Here is a 24,567-nt window from a genome sequence, read left to right on the forward strand (position 1 = left end):
GAAACAACATCCGAATCCTCCACATGGAGACGAGTCCAATCGTCTCGAACGGTAAATCATGCACGTGCTATCCAATGGCGGTCTAATCAGGCGATGAACTCTCATATGAGGCTTCCACGGGATACTCTTGATGTCTGAGTGTCTCCATGGTATGTCGAGCTCTCCATTTAAAGAATGGGGCCTTACTTTGTCAGATCCTCTTCCTCATCGGAGCTCACCCTAGTGCGTTCCAAGAGTCCTCGGGTAAAAAGTTCTGCCTACGCTCGCGCAGAGGCCGACTCAGGATTTCATCTGACTGGATGGCTACGATGGATTCTGAGCTCGCGTCCTCAGAACCCGGGAAGTTATTCATTCATACGGGTCCTGTTAGAACGCCTGAGTAGGTACGCAGCATGGTCCACCGAAATCGGATATCCGCGAAAACATCTTTCCTCCATTCCTCGGTTCGCTCAATGAACAGAATCGTATGATATGCGATAACCAGGATAATCCTCAATCGAGCAAGCCAAGTTCGATAGTGTCGGTCCTGATCTCGAAGCCCCCCCCCGTCTCTTCGTCGAGGCTCCTGCGAAACGAAGCCCTTGATTTGCTTCTGCGGGTGCATCCGCTTTTTCTCGACGCTACATGTTCTGTTGTCAGAATTCCGGCACTCTCGCTCGAAGTCCGACCGTAGACGAGGTGTTACATGTTGGATTTGTTCCACCTGATTATCGGAAATTCGAGGAATCCCTCACAAGTAAACATTCTTTTTTAAAAATGACAATCGTCTGGTTTGACATGCTTTTCTGAAAGTTTCCGATTCCGGAGCAACCCCGAGTCGTTTTTCCCTGCTGTCCTGCATTTCATACCCCTTTCCAGCAGGCTCCGAAACCCGGAAAAAAACACCAACTACATTGAAATCCGGGATATTTTTCTCGGATTTTGATGGAAATGTTTTTTCCCCAGGTTCCGAAGCCCGGAAAGACCCATTCCCATTGATATCCGAGCAAAATATCCCGGATTTCGATGTAAATGGTGTTTTTTCCGGGTTTCGGAGCCTGCAGGGAAGGGGTATGGAATGCAGGACAGCAGGGAAAAACGACTCGGGGTTGCTCCGGGGCTCGGAAACTTTCAGAAAAGCATGTCAAACCTGGTGATTGTCATTTCCAAAAAGAATGTTTACTTGTCAGGCTTCTGTATCCCGAGCGCGCGACCATTTTACCCTCGACCCATGATTTTCTCCTCGATTTCGGACTTTTCCATCCGACGGATTGATGTCCTGAGACCGAAATTATAATTCATCCTTCGCGAATCGCTGCGCTTCGACGAAATTCCCGAGCGCTCGGGACTCTCCGGACTCGCCTTCGTTCTTACTTTCACTTTCAAGGAAACGACCATAAGCGCCGCTCCACAGCGATGAAGCAACGCCGATGAACACATTCCATCGGCAGCACAGCATCGATGCAGCTAGAGTTGAACTGGTATTAAGGAATGTGTCTCCTGACGAGCCCCAGATCATATGAGAAACCCCCTTGAGCCTCCCGATAAAAATATTTGCCACAATCCATGGAGTGAAAGATCGAGTCGAGACTCCGGACACCCCGCGCCTCCCGACTTGTCGAACGGGAAACCAGCCAGGAATGATTTGGACGAAATCAGACGGTGGAGGGATTAGACGCTCACAAGATGAAAAAACAAGGAATCATTCATCAGGATTAAAAGTCCTTCTTTCACGCAAGAACAAGAACATCGAGCTGAGGCTTCGCGGCTTGAGAGGCATTTTGTTCCCCTCTCGAGAGGAGATTGCTCCCGGGAATTACATTCTGTAGCAGTCAACTCGACAGAAAAAGCGCTGAGTCGATTGCTCGGGAACTGGAGCAATCTAGCTCCGGGATAGCGAGTACCGCGGTGCGTCTCTGAAGCTCGAATCGAGGCCCTCGGACCAGATTCACCGACCTCGACGGCTCGTTTTTGTGTATCCATGAAAAGCTACGAACATTAACGAAGCGATTCAGCGCACAGAATATTTCGGAAAAGACGCCGTGAGTAGCGTGGGACTGCTATCGACCGTACCGCAAAACGCTGGCGGAGGCCTCGGAGAGTTCAGCCCTTGAGAGAGCGACTTCGAAGCGATGTCTCGGTTTTCCGAGAATGCAACTTCCAAGAGATCGTCTCTCGGCCATCACCGAATGGACAAGCGATCATATCCACCAAAGCCGTGACTATCGTTTCAGTGGAGCAAATCGTTCATGACTTTCTCTCGTAATTTCTGCGTAATCGCACCGCGCAAAAAACCGGCGGCCGGTTCCGAATCCGGACTTGTTTTTCATCTTGGCCCGCTTGTTTGTTTCGGATGTGGACGGCGGCTCGAGACTCGCCCATCAAATGCTCTTCTCCCGTCATGTCGCGAGCATCTTCCAGCTCCGGCTGCCTGGATGACCGCGTAGAGTTGCCAAAATCATTCGAGAGAAACAACGTCCGAAGTAATTACCATCACCCAGCGTCCGAGTACTTCTCTCCTCCCTTTCCATCGGCGTCGGAGCGCCTGTATAAAACGGCTCGAGTCTCCGGGTAGGGCATCGAAACCTCGAAACCAACGCTCCTTCATCATGTTCAAGACCTTCGTGAGTATCTCTCAATCGCTCACGAGGCTACTGCTCTCAATCCAGCAAGAGTTGAAATTTTCTGACCCAGGTCTCACCGCTCGCTTGCCTTCATATTCACAGGTCTTCGTTGCCCTCGTGGCCCTCATCGCCGTCGCCAATGCTCAGGTCCTCTACGGAGCGTGGGGCGGAGCTCCCACCTGGGGTGGAGTTGCTTCCGTTCCCGTAGCCACCGCTGGATGGAACGGTGTTGGTGGACTCTACGGTGCCAACTACGCCTGGTCGGGAGTCCCCTACGGTTCGGTTGTCTACAAGAAGTGAACCCCTCCACCGTTGGGCAAACGATAGCGCCCGTTATTGATCCTTGCTACTGACCATCGTCCGGGAATCACGCATTAAAAACTGATGTGAATAAAACTGTGCATTAACTCACTCGTGGGCTCGTTTTTAGCCGACATCGTTCACAGACCCTGTGCGGAGGATTCTGATCATCCATACAGTTTGAGTCCTCTCTCGCGATTCCGATTATCCACACATTCCGAGTTCTCCCTCGCGAACAAAGGAGGCGGCGGGGAGCTCTCCTCATCGGGGCGTCAAGACCTAGTATTCCACAAAGATGGTTGACTTCGGGGAAGAGCCGAGTATGACCGCAATCCTCAGGTAGGATCATTCGGGTCGCCTCCCCCTACTGGGCGATATTGATTCACTGTCAGAACAGTAGAGGTTCTGCCCTCGGATAGGAAGTCACGATTGACTTTTCATCCTCCAAATTTTCTTTTCGGTGGGAACGTCAACGCTACCGGATGCTAGGATGACAGGCGGAGTGTAGAAAAATCTTGATTGCCATGAGGAGTCGGCCCAGCGAAGAGGCAACGCGCAACAAGTCTCCCCGATGTCGAGTCCGGCATCCAAGTGAGAGAGCATTATCTCTAAAAATGACCAGTTGGTCGTCAGCCGATAGTGCGATGGTTCAATACAGGTCTTCAGTCGGCGATTGATGCAACGGTCTCCTTATCGGAAAACAACTTTCTTTTATTATATTCTCCGGTCTCCAGAAAACCAACATTTGCGAAATTGATTGATTAATATTCTCCTAAATCTTTGAGTCGATTTTTTCTCGATGAATTCCTCGGAAAGAGTTATGTACAGCTAAGAGTGACACTCCGTCGGTATCTAGATCACCTTCCATGCGCCGTTGTGGTTTCCCTCTGGAGTCGGACCTTACTCCGGCTGAATCTGACACTCCCGCGCTCACGTGATTCAAAAGCAAGAATTTGAAAATAACCTACATCGTCGGTACAAAACTTCACAGTCAACCAGAAATAGTCGCTCGAACCAGCTTCCGCGGCTGATTTCCCTTATGCGTCAAGGCATCATTTGTACTACTGCTGTGATCGACACACAATGACAGTTGGAGATCGACTGTCGTCATCGACACTGATCTTGATCACGCTGCTCTCTGATCGTTCACTCCGGCAGGAACCTTAACTTCCATTCCAGATTCTTTTTCGGTGAGGAACACCTGGGAAATTTTGAAATGCCTCAATGCTCGTACATGATTATCAGCGAATAGAGGGAAGACGAGCGTGACATCGGGTTTTCCGTCGTGGCACATGAAGGAATGTTCCACGAGCGAATGAACGAGCATTCCGCGCTAGCTCAAAGGATCGAGGTCTCACCTGGCACCCCAATCTCGAAGTATCTGTCAGCCCGTAAGCAAGATCCAGCATGTCGAGCTCTTCGTCTGTGGGTTTCTCGTTGAGCTTCTCATAGTCTTCAGGCTTGAATATTAGGTGACATGTCGAGCACGCCAAGGTTCCCTCACAAGCTCCGAAACCGTCGATATCTATGTCATTATTGACTATCACGTCGAAAAGGCTGTCTCCGACCTGCCGCAAAAGAGACGCTGTATGAGTACCATCGAAACTCAGTGGACTTCAATCCTTCCCCTACCTTGAGCAGAATTTATTATCCGCCGAGCAAATGCTCACGGAATGAACCCACAATTCCATTATCTTATCCATTGGATCAGGTTCTGCACGAGGCACTTGCCGCTCACAGATATGAGCGGACCGGACGAAGTCTCGATGACACTGACGCCCGGTCTTTGCGGTGTTATCTAGTTAGACCTCAGCCTCGATTCCGGGAAGAGCTGACAAAGAAACTAACCTTGCCCTTCGTTTTAATTTTCTCTCCGGACTCTCGAACGAAAGTTACTTCGAACTCTTTCTTATTGAGTAGCGGGAAAGTCATCCGATGGAAGTTCCGCGTCTGCAGAGGAACACCATTTCAGGACATCAGGCACAACAGAATCAGCTCCGGAGACATTCATCAAACATTTCCGAAGCTCACATGGCCAAGAACCATTCTAGCTACCTGCAGTGCAGCTATCTGTAGAAATTTACGCGCAGCAAGCATTCTGAATCCAGATACGATCCGTTTCGGATTCAACGGTCACTGGGCGATAGGTGGAACACCGAAACGGAGATTATCCTGCTCAGAGAAGGTAACAAATTAGGAAAAAAGATCTGAGATTCCGGCTGAGAACAGCTTTGGAACACTGGCGCACACTCGCGTGTTTAAGTTGTCCTCCAAACAGTGGTGGCGACGGGTGGTAGATGGAGACCGTGGGTCTCCTGGTCGCCCGATACGAAAGCGCTCATATCACCAATCGGGCCACGGAATTCGGTGAAACGATGAGAAAGCTCCACGCTCTTGATGGCATGGCTGTCCTGAGGCTGCCGAGCCGATGTCGCTCTATTCGGAAATTCTGACCTTTTCCAAGTCGAAGTCTCGCGCTCGATTGGGTACAAGACTACATTTTGAGAAGGGATTAGGATGGCCCAATCAGGCGGGTCATTGGTCCGATAAAGCGGGCCGAACTTATTGATGGGAGAGATCTTGGTGAGCTGAGAAAAATACCGCGGCTCCCGCGATCGGAATCACTGTCAGGCAGAGCAGCGCTGAGTCCAATCTGACGAGGCTATCCGGTCAGCTATCGCCCGACATGACTCAACAGGTCATTTCCGAGACGGAGAATCATTTTTCATTCAAAGCCCTTCTCCGGGGGCCAACGCGTGAGCGATGTCGTTTTCCGTTCCAGAAGAAGGGTTTGGGACTGATTCTGGCTGATTCTGGCTGTGGGAATTCCTAATGTCATGCATATCAATATTTACACCGCGGCAACATCGCCCTGTCAAAATCCGTGAGTTCAGGATGGGAGTCTGCTTTTGAGCCTTCATTTGGGGTGATTTGGCTCATGCACAGGCGACCGCAGCGCTCCAGATCAACACCAATCGCCCCTCGAGCCCCTTCCCGGGCGTGTTCCTGTGAGCTCAAGCAGGGTCTTAAGGACAAGGTCCGATAGATGGAATGAAGCGCATCATTCTCATACTGCTCAAGTATTCGCATTTATTCCATGGAATATTCCCAACTGGGGAAGCTCTGTTCATCAGCTTATTTATATCAAAAACGATTCATGGAATCTCAACGCTTTCTACAATCGGAAAACAGCAAATAACTACCGCGCGTCTGATTCCTCTCAGGGAGCTCAAGTCGCCGAACTGTGCGAAACGGTTTAATATAAGAATGCCTCAGTGAACCCCTTCAGTTTCATATCACATCTCCTGTCAATAATAATTCAAAGGCTTTTCTAGGAGCTGGACTTACATGTGTACATCACTGATTATATTACATATAAGGTAGACAACAACGCTGAGGTTTGGTAGGTTTGTTCATAGTTAGCTAGGTTGGTTGCTTGATCGATTCAGGGACCCAGTGCAGGGTACATTCACAGGTCATGATATCATTGGTTCGTGTGGGTGGAACGTCAGGAATCACCGTGATCATGGGAACAGCATCTTCTTTTCTCGATCACGCCCGAGGATGTAGAGTGTAAGCTCGGAGGAATGTTCCCTGCCGGCCTAGATGATGTCTTTCGCCGATGCCACGACGACAGCGACTGATTTCTGATGCTCGCCTCGAGTCCTGATCCTAGGGAGCAGATTGAGAGTTGCGATTCATCACTCGCCCTATCTACGCATCAGAGAAAGCCCATGACTCATGGAGAAAATGATCAGAGGCTCACCATGAAGGGTCTCGGACTTTCCTGCGGATGTTGTCCAAAGTCGTCCAAAGGTCCGCGGAGCTCGATGCGTCCACGATGTACTTCTCAGGCCACTGGAAGTCTGTAAACGCAGAACGATTGTCTTATTTTGACCGAAGGGTGTCGATATATTGCGCGTTGCATGGGAACAATGGATCGTTCCTCGACGCTCCTCGGTGATGTCCGACCGGCAGCGAGGAGGCTAACGAGCAAGCAGATATTACGATATCGCATTTCGAGGTAGGCTAGGATGCAGCGAAAAATTTTGTCGCGCTCGGCTGCGGACGTCATCGATGGGGGAAGTTTCCTACGACGAAGACTCTGAGGGAAATTCGACCCATGCGCAAAGGATGAATTTAAAAATGTCTCGGAATATTCGGGTCAGGAATCGCGTCATGGGCTAGTTCAGGTAGCTCGATTCATGGATCGATCATTCTTGATTGCCAGGGTTCGGATACCATCTTAGAGAACGCTCGACCCATCGGAGGCCCAATCACTCGATCGATTCACGCATCGGAGGTCCGAAAAAACGTCTTTAGTAGATGAGGGCAAGAGATTGCCATCGTCTGACACCGGGTTTTCCAACCCGTCAATCGTATCAGCTTTGAAACGGGAGGGTAAGCGAGGGCCGAATTCTTTCGTTTGGAGCGGTCTTTCTGCAGCCCATGGATACCGAATATCGGAAGTGTGGGAGGATTTTGATTCCGAACAGTTGGTCTTTCTTCTTCGCTTTTCCCCCTTGAACGATTTCCTTCTCGATGAGCCTGATCTTAGAGTTTAACAACAGTAGGTACAACGTCTACGACACCTTCTTCTGCGGAAACGAGGCAATCCGTGAATGTCAGGTAATCCTCTGCAAACGTGATCTGTCGGCGAGATCCGCGTCTGATTTAGCCTCGACGCGACGTGCGAAGTTTTCTGATGGGCTTTGTGACAAGTCGAGTGGCGACACTTTTTGACTGTTCTCGATAGGAAGCTGACGTCTGATTGCAATGCCCGTATTTTGTTGACATCGTTCTGGTTTTGGGCAGATCTGTCAATTGAATGATAGCATATCGTGAAACGTGTCCCGGCCTTCCAGAGAGACCTCGAGGCGCAGGCTGCGGCATTCGACAGCGCCAAGCGAAAAATTCAAGAGCCCAAAGACTCTTAGGCATGTTCAAAGACTGCTCAACGAGGACTTTGATTCCGCTTTTGAGTTTCTAAATATCCTGCGAGGTCGAGTCTAAAGCCAGATGCAGCCATCGCAACAGTCTCTGAGAGGCCAGTGTCGGGACAGATGAAGGAATTTCTTATGGTTTGTCTGGTTGAGCTTATTTTCAGGGGGATACCACCCTCCGTCCGGAATTCCGTGCAAACTGCTCGTCTCAGCCGGGCATCTGGGCTCGGATAGGTCTCGTTGGCGGGACGCAGATATTGCGGGACGCTAGACTTAGATGCGACGGGGAAGAAGCGGGCGCACAACCGAAGCTCGATCGCGCATCCCGTGGAACTTTCAGCTAAAAAGGAGGTCACAAATCGGAGAGGAAACCGCGAATCGAATGATTTGAGGGAGAAATCAATGACAGCGCACCTTCGAGTTTAGGAGATGGCGTTGTTAACACAATGCTACCTCCGGGTAGCGACGCGATTCCTTCGCTGAATTCAGGACACTCCACCAGAGTCATTTCCAATGGAGGCGATTCCCGACTCGGCACTTCTATAGAGCGGAACTCTGGACAATGTCCCACTGTGGGTGAATTCAAGAATGAGACTCTTGATGAACGACCCGGGCACTCTCGATGCGGGCAGTACGGATATAGCTCGCTACGAACTCATTACCTCGAACGAGAAGCGGCTCCTTCCTAGACGCTAGAGCATTGTTCACACTCAAGTGCGTGAATGCACATTTCACAATGGAGACCGAATTGAGATATTTTCCTTCGAGGTCGATCCGGGACACCTCATCGGACTTCATGGATGAATTTCCGGCCGAAGTGTTTTTGCTCCCGCTCCCTTGAGAGTTCGCTAACGGAGGCGAACAGAGAGCATTCCGCGGACTAGAGAGCAGAGGAACGGCGTTCTGTAAAAATTGACGATCGTGAAAACTTTCGGTCCGGCTAGCTCATTCAGCATTTCGTCTCCGACAAAATGGGGTTTCCCTGACCTTGTCTGCGATAGCGTGATTTACTGACGCAGACATCTCGGTTTTTCCCGTGACAGTTATGCAATGCAATGATATATGATCGAGATTGGTACACTCTTTGTTAGCGAATTCAATAACGGTGTCGAGCCCCAACGAACCGCAATATGCCACCTGGAATGGATCACGTTCGAGATCGTTCACAGGAATTCGGGAACTATATCCCATGAGATTGAAATAAAGGTTCACGGCTGAGCGCTAGAATACTCTTCAACGGACGAACCTGAAGGTTCTTCAGGCGCTCCCATTTGCCCTTCCACCGCCTTGCGTCTTGAAGGAACGGACATCCTCTCAAGCTCAGCTCACGGAGGTTCGGACACATTTGGTTCAATCGGCCTATGTCGTCGTCATCGATCCTGGAATCAGAAATCGTAGAGGTGGTACTGAAACTCCTTCTCCTCAACGCTTGCCACGGTGGTTCGCGGAACCTACCTGCAGAATGCGTCGTACGGCATATCCCATGGGAGACTGTCGTGTCCGCAGTAGCCGATATGTAGGGAATCCATTTTCTCGAATTTCACTCCGCTCGCATTCAGCACCCTGGCCGTCAAGATCGTCGATTAGGTTTCTTTCGGATGAAGTACCTCCGAGATGTATATGTAGACTCATTCCTCCATCGCTTCGATTCGACTTTCGATATCAACTTAGGCAGAGAGCTCAGATCTCAGAGCACCTCCCTCTCACACACCTTAACAATGCAGATGTGCAGAACGTAGGATCCATCCGGAACTCTGTGAGTGAATCCTGACAGGCGAAAATCAACCGGGCGATATCTCCCATGGAGAAAATCTCACACTCGCTTAGGATTAGCTTCTTGAGGTGTCGGAATGGTTCATGGCCTTCACGTGTTTCTTCCAGAATCGCCAGCTCGAGATCATTTGGTGTGCAGTCTACATTCGCGAGTTCTAGAACTTCCAGGTATTGGCACCTGGAATTCACGGGGACTCAATGAGATCGTGGCCTCAACACAATGATTCGAGAAGATTGCAGGAGAGTGCACTCGAACGAACCTTGCTAATGAGTATAGTATCCTGGAGGTGAAAGTGCTGCTTATTGTGTCGAAACAGTTCCTCCGGAGAGCCATTTCTCTGAGTTTCGGACATTCTATACTGAAATACTCCACAGTCGAGCGTCTGCGGGAAATTATCATATGTCATAATGGGGAATGTGAGCACGTTTCAAGTTGCGTCGGTACATGTCTCGGGATTCTTCTCGCCCGACTCACCGTCCTTTCAGCGAAACATTCTCGAAAACTACGTTTTCTATATGTTCGCCCCGCAGAGGGAACGGCGGGAGCGTCTGATTGACCAACCAGAATTTGTTGCTCGCGACCTGCGAATTTTTCGGGCTTAGTTAGGTTGGGTTAGGTTGAGAACACAGCACGCTCCCTCCCGAGAGCCGATAAATATACAGAGAATAAATAGAATTCTCGAGAGCTAGGCCAGGGAATAATAATCCCATACGACGGAGAGCGATGTACAATGGTATGACTCACGTCTTTTGGGATATTGATCGGGGTCGTCAATAATTTAACTCGTCCACTGAATCGGAGATCCACGAATACCGAGGGGAAAGTTGACATCATCCACGAGGCTAATGCGATGTCATTGGTTGAAATTCTTTTGAGATGTTGCAAACTCTTGAAGGCGACCAGGAGCCCTCGGTACGATAGGTACCCGGCGCGAGATTGAGATCTACAATGGGGATCATTCTTATGTCATCGATTTCGCAGGACAATGCGAGAAGATCGACCGAGGAGGCATCTCTTCCAGCGGGATATGATCGAATAAGGTATTCAAACCAAGGCAGAATTCAGATCCGACCTGGTGACTCTTCTAAAGTTGATGTTCTCGAAGTAGAGCCCGTCGATTTGCTCAACTTTCGGGAAAAATGAGAAAATGCGTATGACATTCTTGTCGTGCACGTTTCCCTTGGCGAAATCCCATTGATTGCCACCGTTGCAGAAAGACACCGAGGTTGTATGAGATAGGTACAGATCCACCATGTACTGGAAGCGTTTGTTCACAGCTCGCAATCTGAACAGGTCTTGCACCGAGAGCGAGGAGAAAATCTGGGCGAATATGTCAATGGGGATATTATCGAAAAACCCATGGGAGCTGAGCAGTGTCCTCCTTTTGCGAGAAGCTTCATGGCATTCCGCAAACGGCTCGTGGGAGGACTTCCGTTTGCGGTGCTTCATCTTCAGCGGACAAACCCTGAAAGACGAGTTTCACTAAGAGAGGGGTTTAAGCCACGGCAAGTCTTTTGCCTCGGAGTACAGCAGTCGAACCTCGCTTCCGAATAGAATTCAGTTTATTGAGGGTAAATACAAAGAGTTCACGAGAATATTTTCTCATGGAGTCTATCGCGCATGCGCCATCTATGACTTCAGCAGGTAGCACACGGGAAGCACCAATGGAACTCGCAAGGAATCCCTCCATATCTCCCGAGAGACTTTTAGATTCATCGCGGGCTCGCATAGCAATAGTCTCGTTGAAGAAGAGGATATCGGCGAGGGTGAAATCGAGGGGAGCTTTTCGAAGTCTGGCTCTTTTTTCCGAATAGATGAATTTCAGATTTTTCAAGGCCGTTCAGAAGAGAAAGCTGATTGACACAAGTCTGAAGCAGAGAATCTAATGCGGACAACACCCCCAAAGTAAAAGACTGCCGAGTACGAGAGGGATTCGCCGTTAGTATTCCCGAGTTTGGAAGCTCGGAGCGCGGCGCTCATTAACGTCGTAGAATGTTCTCGAGGTCAGTTGCTTCTCGCTTTTCGACATGATCGCATGGAATCTGAAGCGGGATCCGATGCACCTCCGGAATATACCAAAGGGCTCCGCGACAGCCGCTACTAACCCTGCTCTGTATTTCGGGTCCTCACTTTCAATCTCTTGGTAGGAGAACGCACTTTCTGATGGGCTTATGTTCAAACAGCTGAGCGCATCAGCTGCTACTGCTCTTGTTTTTTCTACTGTCTCGGGTTGGCCCCTTCCTTCCGTTGGTTATGTCCTAATCGACGGACCTTCACGGGATGGGCAGAACAGCGGAGAGACATTCACTTTCCGCGCCAAAACTTGAAATATGGTCGTGTGGGAGACACTCCGCCGGGAGTTTTACCTAATCCTATGTTGGCATTGCTGATCCCTTGGACTCGGCTTCTGTATTTTCGCTTCCGCTGCTGGAACTACATGCGGACTCCGACGTGGTGGAGCTCGAGCTCTGAAATCGGAAATTCGGGAGACAGAGCAGAGAACATATCTAAGAGTCTGAATTCGATGTGGCACCGGCACTCCCTCCCAAGATGTGAGCAGTGACCGCGCTACAGTGATTCGAATCGCGGAGAATTCTGGGAGACTCGCTCTAGTCGCCGGTGATATCCTCTAGAAGGGTTTGTCATATCTAGACGGAACTTCCCGGAGGGAATGTCCCGGGATCTCAGGCATGGTCGCGAGCCATGTTGCCTCGAAATGCTCTCGACAGAAGACTTCTCAATAAATCCGAGTTTGTGGGAAGAGATCCGCGATCATCATCCGGGGGAGCGATCTTCATCGAATCACTGCAGGTGATGACGAAAGTTCGTTTCCCGATTCGCGAGTGCCTCCTCGCTCCCGGCGAACAGGTGAAAGGAGAGCATGCCTATCCCTGGAATATTCACGGCACTCAGATTTCTTGGACTTATCGAGAGCTTCGGAAGAGACGGAATGATGGGGCATCGCTTCTTTTATTGAGTCAGCGCCTGTTTTCCCCGAGGTCTCAAGTGGTTCAAGTCCAATAGTTAGGCTTCCCTATGGGGGGCGGAAAAATTGATAGAACAACGATTCAATCAGCGATAATATCAATAAAATGCTTCCTCTTAGAATCGATGTAGGAGACAAGTTCCCGAGAAGGACCAGGACTAAATCTTAGTTGAAAACTTCTTCAAGACAGAAAATGCTTGACGGAGCACATATATGGCAGGAACGCACTTTCAAAATCACAATACCATTACACGTGATCCTACCGCGATCTCAACAATCTGACAATCGAAGTCGACCCGATCTCGGCGGCGGATCGTTAGTCCCATGAATCGAGCACCGCCTAGAGTCCGGAGATTCCAGTCCGCTCTGATTAGTTGAGGAGCCCTCACGAAGACATCAGGATTAGCCGGAGCACGCGATCTGGCGCAAGGGGTTTTCGTTTCAAAAACTCGATCTGCCCCCGAAATGTGTTTCATTCGGAGGGCCCCCCTCAATGATTCAAGAAAATAATCAGATAGATCCAAAGACACCATTCTAGTATAAACGATCACGGAGCATGGAATTCGGGAGAGAAATGCATCGAAAATAGTGCGGCGTCGATCGGTGACGGCCACTGCGAGGTCGATTCACGTAAACTATGGCGTCCGTTCTGTGGCGCAGATTCTAGATAAAGTCCTTTTAAAGGCGTCTGATATACTCCGGGACGGATTCAGACAGTTCTCAGATCCGTATCGGGAGAACCGAGTTCCTGTTCTGGGAAAGTCTCGTGCAGGATATCCAACAATGTCTGAGCTTCCTGGAACACGTTGCTGTGGTCGTTGTGCTTCGATGTAGATCTGAACCAGCTCCGGGGCCTCTGACGTTTCTGATTTGTGTCCGAAGCAGAATGGGAGCGGAGCGAGGGATCTTTCTCGTACAGGGACGGCACGTTGTCGTGAGACGCTATGCTCTCGGTCGAATCTCTTGACGTATTCATCAAGCGCTCCGATGGACATCTGAGTGTGTCGCCTGCAGCCGTTGAGGCGATCTGCTGCGGGTCGCGGAGGATCGAGAAATCGGCCCATCCTTTTATTTCGGGTGTCATCCGCTCGCTCTCCGACGTGCTCTCGGCGGTGAAAGTATCTGAGCTCTGCCACCGATTCCAGGAATCCTCCCACGGGTCTTCACACTCCTCCGAAGCCACCAAGGAAATCATCTGATTGAGCTGTTTCGCCGTCTCCAGATCGATGCCTTTTTTCCCATATCTCCGCAGAGAACCACGCTTCTCTGAATTTTTTGCGGGTTCTGATGTTCTGAAGGGGAAAAACGGTTTCCGACGCTTTTCCAGCGTAGAACTTGTCCGCGAATCCGAGCGATCGTCAGCCGACGAATTCATCGAAGGCGATTGAGGTAGATCACACCACGGATCCTTCCATGTGTCAGTTTTCCAGGAGAAGCTGTCTGATATTGAAGTTCCTTCATAGTCCCGGAGGGGAGAAATGTGGCAGGGCGAATCATCCGGGACCGCTCCAGCAGCGTTCATCAAACTTTTAAGATCGCCCACTTTCAGGAACGAGGTTTTGGGCACGTCGACCTCTTGGATTTTCACGAAGGTTGAAATATCCGAGTATTTGAACTCATTTGGGTCGTCCCGAGGCTGCATGAGCCCCGGAGAGGTTTTGTTGTCGTTCTTCACGGCGTCTTCGGTGTCGCAAATGGTCTTGCTTCTCATGAAGGAAAACTTTTTTTTCGCCTTCTTCTTGTTGCTCGTCTCGGTTTTGACATCTGGTGCATGCTTGGCTGCGATGATATCTTTATTCGGAGATTCGGATCCCTTGGCACTTTTCCTTCTTCTCATGAAGAAATTAATCCGCCGCTTTGGGGGTTTCACCTCCGCGAGACCCAGATCATGGTGAATATCCTGGAAAGGACATCGAGAGCGCTTGAAGAACTTCTTTTTTATCGTGAGTCTTCCGACCGCCCTAATGTCGCATCTATCCACCGAAGACACGCGATTCTGAGCCCGACATCCGACGCTCATGTTTTCAAGCAATACTCACAATTATTATGCTGGAGGAGTGACCCACCTGAAAATCCCTGTCGGCTTCGTAGAAAATTTCTGGCCTCACGGTGATCTCGCTGACTCCGCGCACCCCATGCCAATCGGACTCCGGCCTGGCCTTCAGGAAAAACATCTTGTCACTCTCAACTCAGTCGACGATCAGCCAGCGGAACGCGCTCAACTCCGCTCTCAGATGGGCTGTTCAGAGCGCGAACTGTAGCACTTCACAATCATCGTCTACGCAGGAGACACCAGATGACTCCTGGCGCCCTGTGAAAACTCACTGCGAAACAGTACGTAGTAGATTGACATTGCTATATTCGTTCAATGCTCTCACAGAGTGCAAGCCCTCGGAGGGAAAGGGTAGCGAGAAACAGCTAAACTCTGTCCCGTTGCATGAGAGAGAAGCCTCAGATGGAAAGGGTCGTCATACGACGCCCTCTGACGTTGTCTCTCAACTGCGTTCGTGAATCTTGATGAAATATGGCCAATTTCAGTAAAACGTCTTGCGTGCTGCTCGACGTAAAAGTGCCCGATCTCGACAGATGAGGTTGAGACAATGTCATTCTTGATGCGATGCGCGTTCGCGAGCGGAATCTTGGGGCCACCAAGCTGCCGCGACTTCTCGGCCTGCACCTAAATCCAAACCAAATTCTCAAGAGCTTGCACGGAGCGAGCCGCGGCTCTGGAACACCAATAAAGAGAACTCGCTGTCTGGAGCATGGGGCGGCGCGATATTCAAGGTCTTCCACTAAGGACGGGGAAAGCCGAGGCCGAGCTCCTCGGCTCCTTCAGGAGCGGGCCGATGCGACGGACCTCAGTGCGCCAGAGAGCTCCCGCTTAGAGCAAGATTTACCGTAGGTCCCTACACTTGGTGAAACTGTGGGTTGTCATCACTCATCACCGATCATCAGCATGAAGTCCTGGGCGGTCCGGAAGCTTGAGCCTAACGCGGTGAATGTTCGGAGCTTAATCTAGCCGAGCTCAGCGCCCCGCCTCCGCGCAGGCAATACACTTCTCGTTTTCAGCTGCTGATCAAGCTCACGGGGCTAGAGGCTACAATATAGGGGTCTAAAAGCTCGATACGAATACTTTCGGAAAAGACCCTCCCTTCGGCATCCCCCAGCTTTATAAACTTCTTCTTACGCTCATCGCCAGATGGAATCTCGATGTGCTTCCTCGTCTAGGCGCTCTCCGTCAACGCATCAAGAACCGCTTCCCTCAGGGCTAAGCCTCAAGAGGCACGTCTTACAGTGCGAGCGAGCTTGCTCTGGTTCCTCAGAAGAGGGAGAACGTAAGGGCGAATCGGTTCTATGGGACATACTTATTCTTGAATTATTGTGACTCTAGTCTGGGGCTTCTAGAGAGCGATTCGGGAGTCTTCGCGCCTGATCCAACGCTCAACGTTCGTTCAGTCGTTCTACAAGCATCCCCCGCAGTCTTTTTTGAACAGGGTATGGTTCGTCTGCTTGTCGGGCTAGGTCTCCACTCGAGGCTTTGCGGAGTGTCCTTCGAGAGAGTTTGGTTTGAAGCCAAAGATTTCTCGTCCGCCCGGAGACACGTCGTCGACAAAGCTACCGATAAAACTCCGGAAGTAGCGAGAGTCAGAAAGTACAAGTTCCAGTCGAAATGATAGCCGACCTGCTCGCCCGTTTGGAGCTGACGTCTCTGGGGCGGAGCCCGACCTTCCTCTGGGGGAAATGAAAGATCGCGCATGCCATCCCGAACGACACGTCCGCGCAGTGGGACTGCGTCGATTTGAAATCAGAGTTGTGAGTGATTTAAAGTCGCGGATTCGGAGCATTTTTTGGAAAGTGTTTGTTGACCGTTCGATTCCACGATTTCTGTTGGATTTGGGGCGAAACCGAATCGACGCGGTTTGACATTGTTTATGTGCGCGGAGCGAGCCTTCAGCGCCGGAGTCTCGTCAGCGCCTGCAGTGGTTTTTGTTCGTTCTCGTCGGTCGAACGCTGTAATCAAACGCCGGCCAACCCACCGCTTCGTCTATAAGCCTCACCGCTGCTGAGCGTGAACGGATCGCGTCACGTGATCGACGCGCACTTTCGGGAGTGACTGAGCTCCCCGCCCGCAGATTCCTGAAGGGCCAGGATCCAGTCGTGGAGCCATTGTCAGAGAGGGGAGAGCTAGCTTCTACGGTCGGAGGGGAATCTTCCTACATCAGTACTTCTTTTACTGTTCTATGATTGCACAAGGAGGACACTCCAAGATTTGCCGGATCGTATCGCTCGTTTTGGTACCCCATCCTATCCGAGAGGTCCCGAAACAAGGTCGGAGGACAATCACGAGCGCCGAGGCTTCCCATATTCGAGGGGCTCAACCCGGGGATGGAAGACGCAGACTCAGCGCTGCCTTTGGGAGCTAGAGTATTGGCTGTGGAAGCTTGAGCATCTGCCGACGACTTCACCTCGTTGATGGATCTTTGGCCCAGGAGAGCGAACGGAACAAGTTGAGGCAGCGCCCGACAAATATTTATCGCCACCCAAGGATCATCGTCATCATCATCGTCTCCATATACCGCTTCACGGATCTCGATTCCCGACCCTTCTTTCCCTTCGTTCATCTGGAGCGGAGATGCCAATAGGATCACAAAAGTTCTCCAGAGCGTATGCGTATCTTTTGACCCACGTTCTAGCGTTCCGAAGAACGACATTTCCCTGTTCTTCCGTTCCTCATCACCAGGTTTAGGTGAGAGACAGAACACTCGAAAACATTATTGTTGTCAAACAAAACTCTTCTCCCTTATGTTGTTCCGCGAAACACTCCGAGTCCTCCGAGCGGGAACTCTCGAATCCCACAAACGATGAGAGATCCTCGCGAGGCCATGTGCTCGTACGTCAGCCCTATATGGGGAAGCGGAGCGATCGGCTCCTGAATCGCTCCCTGCGTGTTAAATTGCGTGGAACTTGCCGGAGAAACGCCAGCTCGCGGAGACCAAGTGGGGGGATAGCCAGATACGCCCCAGATCGCGCACCACTGAATGAGAATAAACCGTCCGCATACATTCACGTCCACTCTTCTCGTAGCTTGCACGTAGTACCGGGCCAGCGATAATGGGAGTCAAGGGACTCTACTCCCTGATCAATTGCAACCCGGAATTGCTGGAACCTTATTTTCTTCACGACGAGACGGTTGTCATCGATGGATGGAACATCGCCTACCGGTTATATCTCGGCAGCAACCTGGATTGCGTGTACGGAGGCGAACTCTTGGCATATACAGACGTCGTAAGAAGGTGCGTTGAGGACTGAGCTCATAGGTATCGGGTTGGAGTCAGGTGCGATTCGAGTTCCAAACCCTCCTCCATCTGCTATGTCTCCTTTTCCACAGTTACTTCGAGTTGTACAAATCATCCAACATCCACTGCGTGGTGCTGCTCGATGGAGCCTTCGAGCCCGGTGCAAAGAGTAGCACGATAATGGAACGAAGTCGACAAAAGATCACAGCTATGCGTTCGATTCGGGTTCGTTCATCGCTCGAATATCTCACCAAGCGGCCCTGGTCGTTCTACGCGAAATTCCTCTTTTCCTCGATGCTCGAGTTCATTTCAATTTCCGTCTTCCAGGGTGAAAACGCATCCAAGATAAAAGTGATGCCCCCCCATGCCAGCAGAGTTTTCTACGAGGTCCTACGCGATATGAGTCACGTCGAGGTATAAATCTCGTTTTCCAACCCTCAAGTCTATGGTCTGTGTTCCCCCGGCGAGCCTCACACCTTAGGGTCTCTCTTGGGTTTCCAGGTGTCGTTCTGTGTCTTCGAGGCCGATGAGTTCCTCGCGCTCGAGGCCAATCGGAGAAACTGCGTTTTGGTCTCGGACGACAGTGATTTTTTCATTTATGATCTGAAGAAAGGATTGATCAGACTCAACAGCATCTCGAGCTATACGGTTGAGCGGATGATTGACGGCCAGCAAGTCACGGGTGAATTTCGAGAAACAGCTCATGATCGAATTCCTCGGAAATCCTTACTCTTGTGAGACATCTCATTAGATCAATCGTTTTCCTCACATAGGTCTCGAGTGCAGCATTTACAAGATAGAGAAGCTTCTTCGGAGATTCGGGAAAAACTTCAATCCGGACCTGCTCCCAATATTTGGAGCTATCGTCGGCAATGATTTCGTGGCACAGGTCAGCTCGAGTTCTCGTTCCCACTACGGTGTAAATCGCATTTCATATCAGCTCAGATTAAGACGATTTTTTTTCTCAGAACGCATTCTCCAATTTCTTTAATACTATTCGGGTGCCTCGCCGCGTGAATCTCCGCTACAACCCTCCTCATGCAATACTCGTCGCTATGCTCAACTTCCTCTCGACTCAGTGGAACGTGGAACAATGCACGCGAGTCATCATGAGGTGTGTTCCGTCTTCGGGTCATTGATCTTTGTGACCTGAGAGATGACTCGCCTTCGAGAGCGTGAGTCAACCCCAGTATCGCCTGCTAACCTCTCACTATGCCAAATTTTCGTCTCCAGCTACACCCCCAAAGACCGAAGGGAGAAGCTGAGCAAACTTCTTGCCGACGGTATCGCGAGATATCGCATGGAGTACGGAGTCAATGTCAAAGTTCAATTCAGAGATGGTATGTGAGGGTTCGGGGTGCAGTCTCCTCACCCGTTCGTGCACAGGGCGCTACGAGATGCTTGGGACAGATTCGAGAACCTGACGATAGTCCCTCTTCCAGGAACGAATGTACCGGACTGGCTTCTCAGAAAGCACATTGAGGGAAATTTGTCTTGCACTGTGATAACGGTCATAGCGACTGGCATCATGTATCTCGATGTCCGCGTGGAGGCTCTCCACCTGCGAAGTTCGCATCTTGTGAGTTTCCGAACTTTATCCAAAGAGTGAATATGTATGCTCGCGGAGCGGACATGGTGATCGAGTGCTAATGAGTCAATCCCGACTAAATATCGGAGGCAAGAGATGGTGGAACCTCGATATAAATTCCGAAGCATTAGCGAATCGAGGCCGAAAGCTCCGACGAGACTTGACGGCTCTTCACAAATTCCTTCGCGTCGACATGCTGGACCTCTCGCGTCCGAGTATTTGCTCAACCGATCGGGATTGGTCAAAGCAACGACCTAAGTCTCGCCCCGTTTTTCCTCAGGTTACACTGCCAATGAGGAAGAATCTGTATCGGATTCTGTTCAAAAACAGAGCTCAATGTATAACGGAGTTGGACAGAAGCGGCAATGATCTACGCTTCACAGACGTCGAATTCAGTGAAGGTTCGAGCCCCGATTTTTTCGAGAAGTGATCGGAGTGAGGGAGAGAGAACCAAGCTTTCTAAGTCACTCCGAACAAACGTATTTTTATCTGCAGGCGAGATTGGTTTGGAGCAGATCCCAAGGCTGAACGCGGCTAAGCGACTTGAGTTTTTGAAACAATGTTGTTTCGTACAAACGAGCTGTGCTGATCTCGTGTCTTGTCACGGAGGGAAGCTACTGGTTTGGACGATGGAGTACACGGTGGGTTCTTCTTCCTCGGGTTCCCGAACGAAGAATTCCGAGTCTCATTCAAAGACTTGACCTCCCGCTTTCAGGTTTTCCACGGACATTATGACTGGACATTCATTGTGTGTATCATCATCATGTGTATAACCTCACAAGCTCTCGGGGCACAATGTTTCGAGGAGAGCGTCAGCTATTTGCTAGGGCAAGCAATCGACTCAAACGAAGTACGTAGAGACTCGATTCCGATGCGTCGTGAAAGAGCGCTGTCAATGGCGCAACCCTGCGATCAGAGAAATGAGACCGAGGGGGACTTGAGACAAGGACACGGTTCATAGATCGATCATTCCAGGTTCAACATTTGAAGAAATTCTTCCGGAAACCACTGAAAACTCATATTGTGAACCTCAAGCTGACACATCGGATAAATGAGTTCGCAGGGTGTCTCCGGATGGTTCGAACATTCAATGATCTCATCGGTGTTTATCAAAAGCCCTTCAAGTTTTATTTGGTTAGTAAATGCGACCTTCTAGGAGTCCTGGGAACTAGGCTGTTGCTCGAGAGCCAGTCACGAAGTTCGACCACGTGATATTGACAGGTGTCCAGTCTCCCGAAAATAACACGAGTCTCTATCGGCAGTTGTTCAATGGAGTTTTCCTCTACAACTTGTATTCTGACGCGGTCAGTCGGAAGAGCCCGGAATCGTTTGTGATGAGCATCTTCGGCAAGAATTCCTTCACGGAGAACTACCAACGTTTCTGCACAAAACTGAAGCCTCTCTTCTTCCCTCTCTGATTTAGATGATGAATTTTGTATATTCGGGGGGCAACGTGACTCCGATGACCTCGATATTTATTTCCTGTCAGTTCGACACATTCCGTGCATGGCGACCTCTAAGGCAGAAGTGACTTGTGCTGGGCACGAGTTATTGAATCGGCCTAATATACTTATCTGTATAAAACGACGACATGATCGATTTCGCTAATTATGTGCTGTTCTCATTCCTGGATCGGAATTCGGGCTAATGGAAGCGAACCATAGGGCTCGAGATGTTGACATTTTCTGACAAAGAGGTATAGCGCTGTGACATTTCCAGATTGTGCTCGGAGATTTCTGGCAGGTGCAGGGGACAAGCTTACTCTCAAGCGAATGACTCCCGGTCATGGTTCGGAACAGCTGGCGGATTTCCCTTGCGCCTATTTCCACACTAGGGAATCCGATAGCTTGAACTCTATCCTACTAAGACGGAGGTTCCCGTGTAGCGTCATTCTGGAGCTGACTGGAACAGAGCGAAGCCGTAAAGTTCAGCAAATTTACAACCACTTTACTACCACACCAAAGAGTGACTAAGACTGAGCATCGAAATTCTCCCAGCAAAACGAAAACTTTTCCTATGATTCCCGCCAAGAGGTTCTCTCGCCTCCTCCGCTGCGGTGAGGTTTATTCTTGAAAATGTCTATGAAGTCCATTGGGGCTGAATGCAATCAAGTTCCAACCTCTACCATGGGGCATGGCAGAGGCGGCATATCGCTGGAGTAGCATGTCGACGAATCCTTCTTGACCATGACGACTTCTGAAGTACCGAAACTCGATTACAGAAGTCGGAATTCTTTGACTCCTGCACGTAATCCTCGAAGCCTAGCGAGGCTTTCGAGTCTCGTCGGGACGTACAAGAAGCTTCAGAGTGAACCGATCGGGAATACTTACGTTTACGACACTTTCGGAAAACTAGGCGGTAGACCTGCACTCGGTGCCAGGATAAGGGTTGTCGTCCTATCGACATATCGATGCCCGTTCCCTACACGCTAAACATTTGACATGTCGTGAAGAAGTGCTCTGGGAGCTCTGCCATGTGGCCTCAGAGACATTGGCCCCATCGCCAGTCGATGCGCGTGCGAAGCTCCACGACTCCGCCCAATGCTTCGCGAATGAGTGAATACGTCTGAGCGAATTCATTCAGATCTATCGACTTCCGTTTCTTCTTTCCGGGAAGCGGAAGTCGATAAAACAGAAGTGACTATTTTCCTTCTGAGGGGCGGTTCCCGTTCGTCTAAGATAGCGACCAAGATCCAAGACTTCGGCCAATCGGCTAACCAAGACTCGTCCGGGGTAGACCTTCTGCTTCTTCGAGCTGTCGAACGGCGTGAAGGGAAGGTACCAATTCTTCATTCCGTGGCCATTGAGAATGCTGGAAACGATCAATTGTACGAACGGATGCCTCGCTCCGAAGACCGTATCCTCGAAGAGAACGTTTACCGTGCCCTGCTCGGAGAAGGAATGGGCTATTCATCCAAGGCGAAAGTCCGACGCCCAAACAGAAAAGGATCATTCAAGCGTTAAGTTTCTAGATTAAGTATAGGTCTTTGAGCGAAACTATTGAAACAGCCTTAGGACCAAGAGGTAAGACTGCAGCTTCTGCGACGTAGGTTTGCGTTTCGCCGGCTGCACACTTGCCTCGCGTTAAGCCAATGAACCACAGAAAGTCTCGAGATTTCTGCAAGTCCTAGCTGCCCTCTGTGCCATTTCTAGACAGAACTTTGTCATTTAGGACGAGCTCGATATCCGTTCTCGACTTGTGACCTTGTTCCCTATGTGGAAGCGACACGTGCGGCGAAATAGTGTTGAATAAGTGAGTCTCAATTTTGGATATTCGTTTCCCCTAATCATCTTCGGGCATTTACCGGGCGATGCATTCTCCTGCGTGTGGAATCCGGCTTATCGAACTCTCCTCCGGGAATCGGTATTGAGTGGCTGTCAGGACATCGTAGTCATTCTGAGATTTGCGAGGGTCGCAGTCTCTCGAGCCGGCACATGACTCTATCTCAATAGATCACGAGGGAGAACAACTCTCGCGTGAGCGAGTTTCTGATCGGAGCACGGAAGTAACGTAAGAGATTTTTCGATCCGCTCCGGGGTCACTGAAATGAACCTTCTTCACCGTTCCAGGCTTTGATTTTCCGCGTGCATACCCATGTCAAGATGTGGCAGAGAATAAGTCTACTCATCTTCATGGCGATTTTATCCTACGTGATACTGATGTGGCGAACTTCTCTCCTGACGGAGGATGCTGATATGTATTTCCCGGACGACGTGGAGGAAGATTTAGAATTCTACTCGGATGACTACTGACTATGTAATTCAGAGATGCAGAACGATATTCCAAGCATCAGTCCTATCTCCTTTTGGAGCAAGGAGAACAGCTCATGCTGCAGGCAGCCTCGCTCGAAGTACCCGGGAGAGGGGTCCATTGTTTCTCCTAACAGCTACGGGAACCTCCGGAATAATCTTGGAGGTCTCCTGACGAATGATCATTGAACGAAGTTGTAGATTGATTGTTGAGTTCCATTCCCTTTACATCGAGTTATCTCCAATCGGAGCATCCTAGGAAGCCCAGAGAAGCTCTGATTGAGATTAGGAAACGAGAAATCGTGATCGCTTTAAGACAGTGAGACCTGTCAGCACAGCAAACTGTCATCTGCTCGTGGATGAATAATAAATACGTTGTCTGGCAGGTTCAATACTCAGTTATTCACACTTTTCAATAGCTTGTAAAGAATCATATCGATACCAGAAGCCTGCGAGCCTCGATTTCCATTGAATCTCCCGCAATCGATGGCTACGTGCTTGAGCTACCGTCATGGACAGCTCCGACGAAGCCACCAAGAGTGACGAGAGAGTATCCATCTCGGCAGCGCTGTCCGTCCGAGATGCATACTGGCGCCAGGACTGGATAAAGACAGGGAAAAACACCGAAGATCATGATGCTTTTCCGGCCTGGGATGACGAGACCCAGTGTCACCTCCGGAGTCGTAAAGTATGGAATCTCCAGCGGACTTTAGAAGAAGGGATGCCGACTCCCGGAACGTCTGGCAAAAGCATTTAGCGGAACCGGTGGATTTTCAGTCCTTGAACGTCAGGAGCCCTCCTGATCTCTCCCGAAACGGATTCATTTTCAAGACTACCAAAAATTATTCACTCCAGATGAACTGAGCTCTGGCGAAAAAAAGGGTAGTCATTCTACTAGCGATTATTATTTATGATGTCTCACGCAATAATAAATTGATTTGATTCTTCGCCATCTTGAATCCTGATGGTCATTCAGGCGCGTCGATGGAAAATCGAGAGGCTGCCGGCGTGCCTCGGAGCGCCGTTCCGCTTTTTAGAGGCTTCGGAGACTCCCAATCAGAGGAGCTCCGGGCGCGAGACCGACCCAAGTGTGCAGCAATGGACCATCTGATTTATACGCTTGAATTCGTGTGGAGAGCTGGCCATTCCTCGATCAAACCCGATCTCTTTGTTGAAAATCCTAATCCTTGTCCCTATATGTATCTTCATGCTGCTCGCGCAATACTCTCAGTTTCGGTCCGTCTCGAATGTCGACTATTGACTTGCCCTGGTATCGCTAGAAATCGCGGCCGCAAACACCATTCTGGCTCCTGCTCGACCGTATTCT

The 24,567-nt window shown here is 50.2% G+C and overlaps 4 protein-coding genes and 1 long non-coding RNA gene across 5 annotated transcripts; 2 read left to right on the forward strand and 3 right to left on the reverse strand.

Annotated features, from left to right (window-relative positions):
* The first annotated feature begins 2,545 nt into the window (after positions 1 to 2,545).
* On the forward strand, positions 2,546 to 3,016 carry LOC108864422 (uncharacterized). The gene is made up of 2 exons (XR_001951196.1): positions 2,546 to 2,603; positions 2,706 to 3,016. It is a non-coding gene; the product is annotated as an uncharacterized LOC108864422 (long non-coding RNA).
* Positions 3,017 to 3,606: 590 nt separating this feature from the next.
* Fdx2 (Adrenodoxin-like protein 2, mitochondrial Ferredoxin 2) lies at positions 3,607 to 5,182 on the reverse strand. The gene is made up of 4 exons (XM_003744526.2): positions 4,959 to 5,182; positions 4,752 to 4,853; positions 4,262 to 4,471; positions 3,607 to 4,104 (listed from the first exon to the last, which is right to left on the reverse strand). The coding sequence occupies exons 1-4, from the start codon at positions 4,998 to 5,000 to the stop codon at positions 4,030 to 4,032; spliced, it is 429 nt and encodes a 142-aa protein (XP_003744574.1). The 5' UTR covers positions 5,001 to 5,182; the 3' UTR covers positions 3,607 to 4,029.
* A 1,323-nt stretch (positions 5,183 to 6,505) lies between these two features.
* Positions 6,506 to 11,810, reverse strand: LOC100905537 (uncharacterized). Its single transcript, XM_003744568.1, has 13 exons — positions 11,726 to 11,810; positions 10,693 to 11,085; positions 10,365 to 10,563; positions 10,095 to 10,201; positions 9,880 to 10,002; positions 9,558 to 9,797; positions 9,302 to 9,409; positions 9,093 to 9,225; positions 8,834 to 8,983; positions 8,509 to 8,749; positions 8,261 to 8,416; positions 6,670 to 6,769; positions 6,506 to 6,575 (listed from the first exon to the last, which is right to left on the reverse strand). The coding sequence occupies exons 2-13, from the start codon at positions 11,067 to 11,069 to the stop codon at positions 6,506 to 6,508; spliced, it is 2,004 nt and encodes a 667-aa protein (XP_003744616.1). The 5' UTR covers positions 11,070 to 11,085; positions 11,726 to 11,810.
* A 775-nt stretch (positions 11,811 to 12,585) lies between these two features.
* On the reverse strand, positions 12,586 to 14,785 carry LOC100905682 (uncharacterized). Its single transcript, XM_003744569.2, has 2 exons — positions 14,673 to 14,785; positions 12,586 to 14,506 (listed from the first exon to the last, which is right to left on the reverse strand). Exons 1-2 carry the CDS (start codon positions 14,778 to 14,780, stop codon positions 13,316 to 13,318), a joined length of 1,299 nt encoding a protein of 432 aa, XP_003744617.1. The 5' UTR covers positions 14,781 to 14,785; the 3' UTR covers positions 12,586 to 13,315.
* A 2,933-nt stretch (positions 14,786 to 17,718) lies between these two features.
* Positions 17,719 to 23,243, forward strand: ast (single-strand DNA endonuclease protein asteroid). Its single transcript, XM_029111800.1, has 13 exons — positions 17,719 to 17,900; positions 17,996 to 18,128; positions 18,231 to 18,317; positions 18,405 to 18,585; positions 18,677 to 18,792; positions 18,872 to 19,026; positions 19,137 to 19,243; positions 19,346 to 19,482; positions 19,772 to 19,892; positions 19,987 to 20,132; positions 20,207 to 20,341; positions 20,467 to 20,625; positions 23,061 to 23,243. Exons 1-13 carry the CDS (start codon positions 17,719 to 17,721, stop codon positions 23,241 to 23,243), a joined length of 1,842 nt encoding a protein of 613 aa, XP_028967633.1.
* The last annotated feature ends 1,324 nt before the right edge of the window (positions 23,244 to 24,567 follow it).

This window comes from Galendromus occidentalis, unplaced genomic scaffold, assembly GCF_000255335.2.
Source record: "Galendromus occidentalis unplaced genomic scaffold, Mocc_1.1 scf7180000077470, whole genome shotgun sequence".
Taxonomy (NCBI): Eukaryota; Metazoa; Arthropoda; class Arachnida; order Mesostigmata; family Phytoseiidae; genus Galendromus; species Galendromus occidentalis.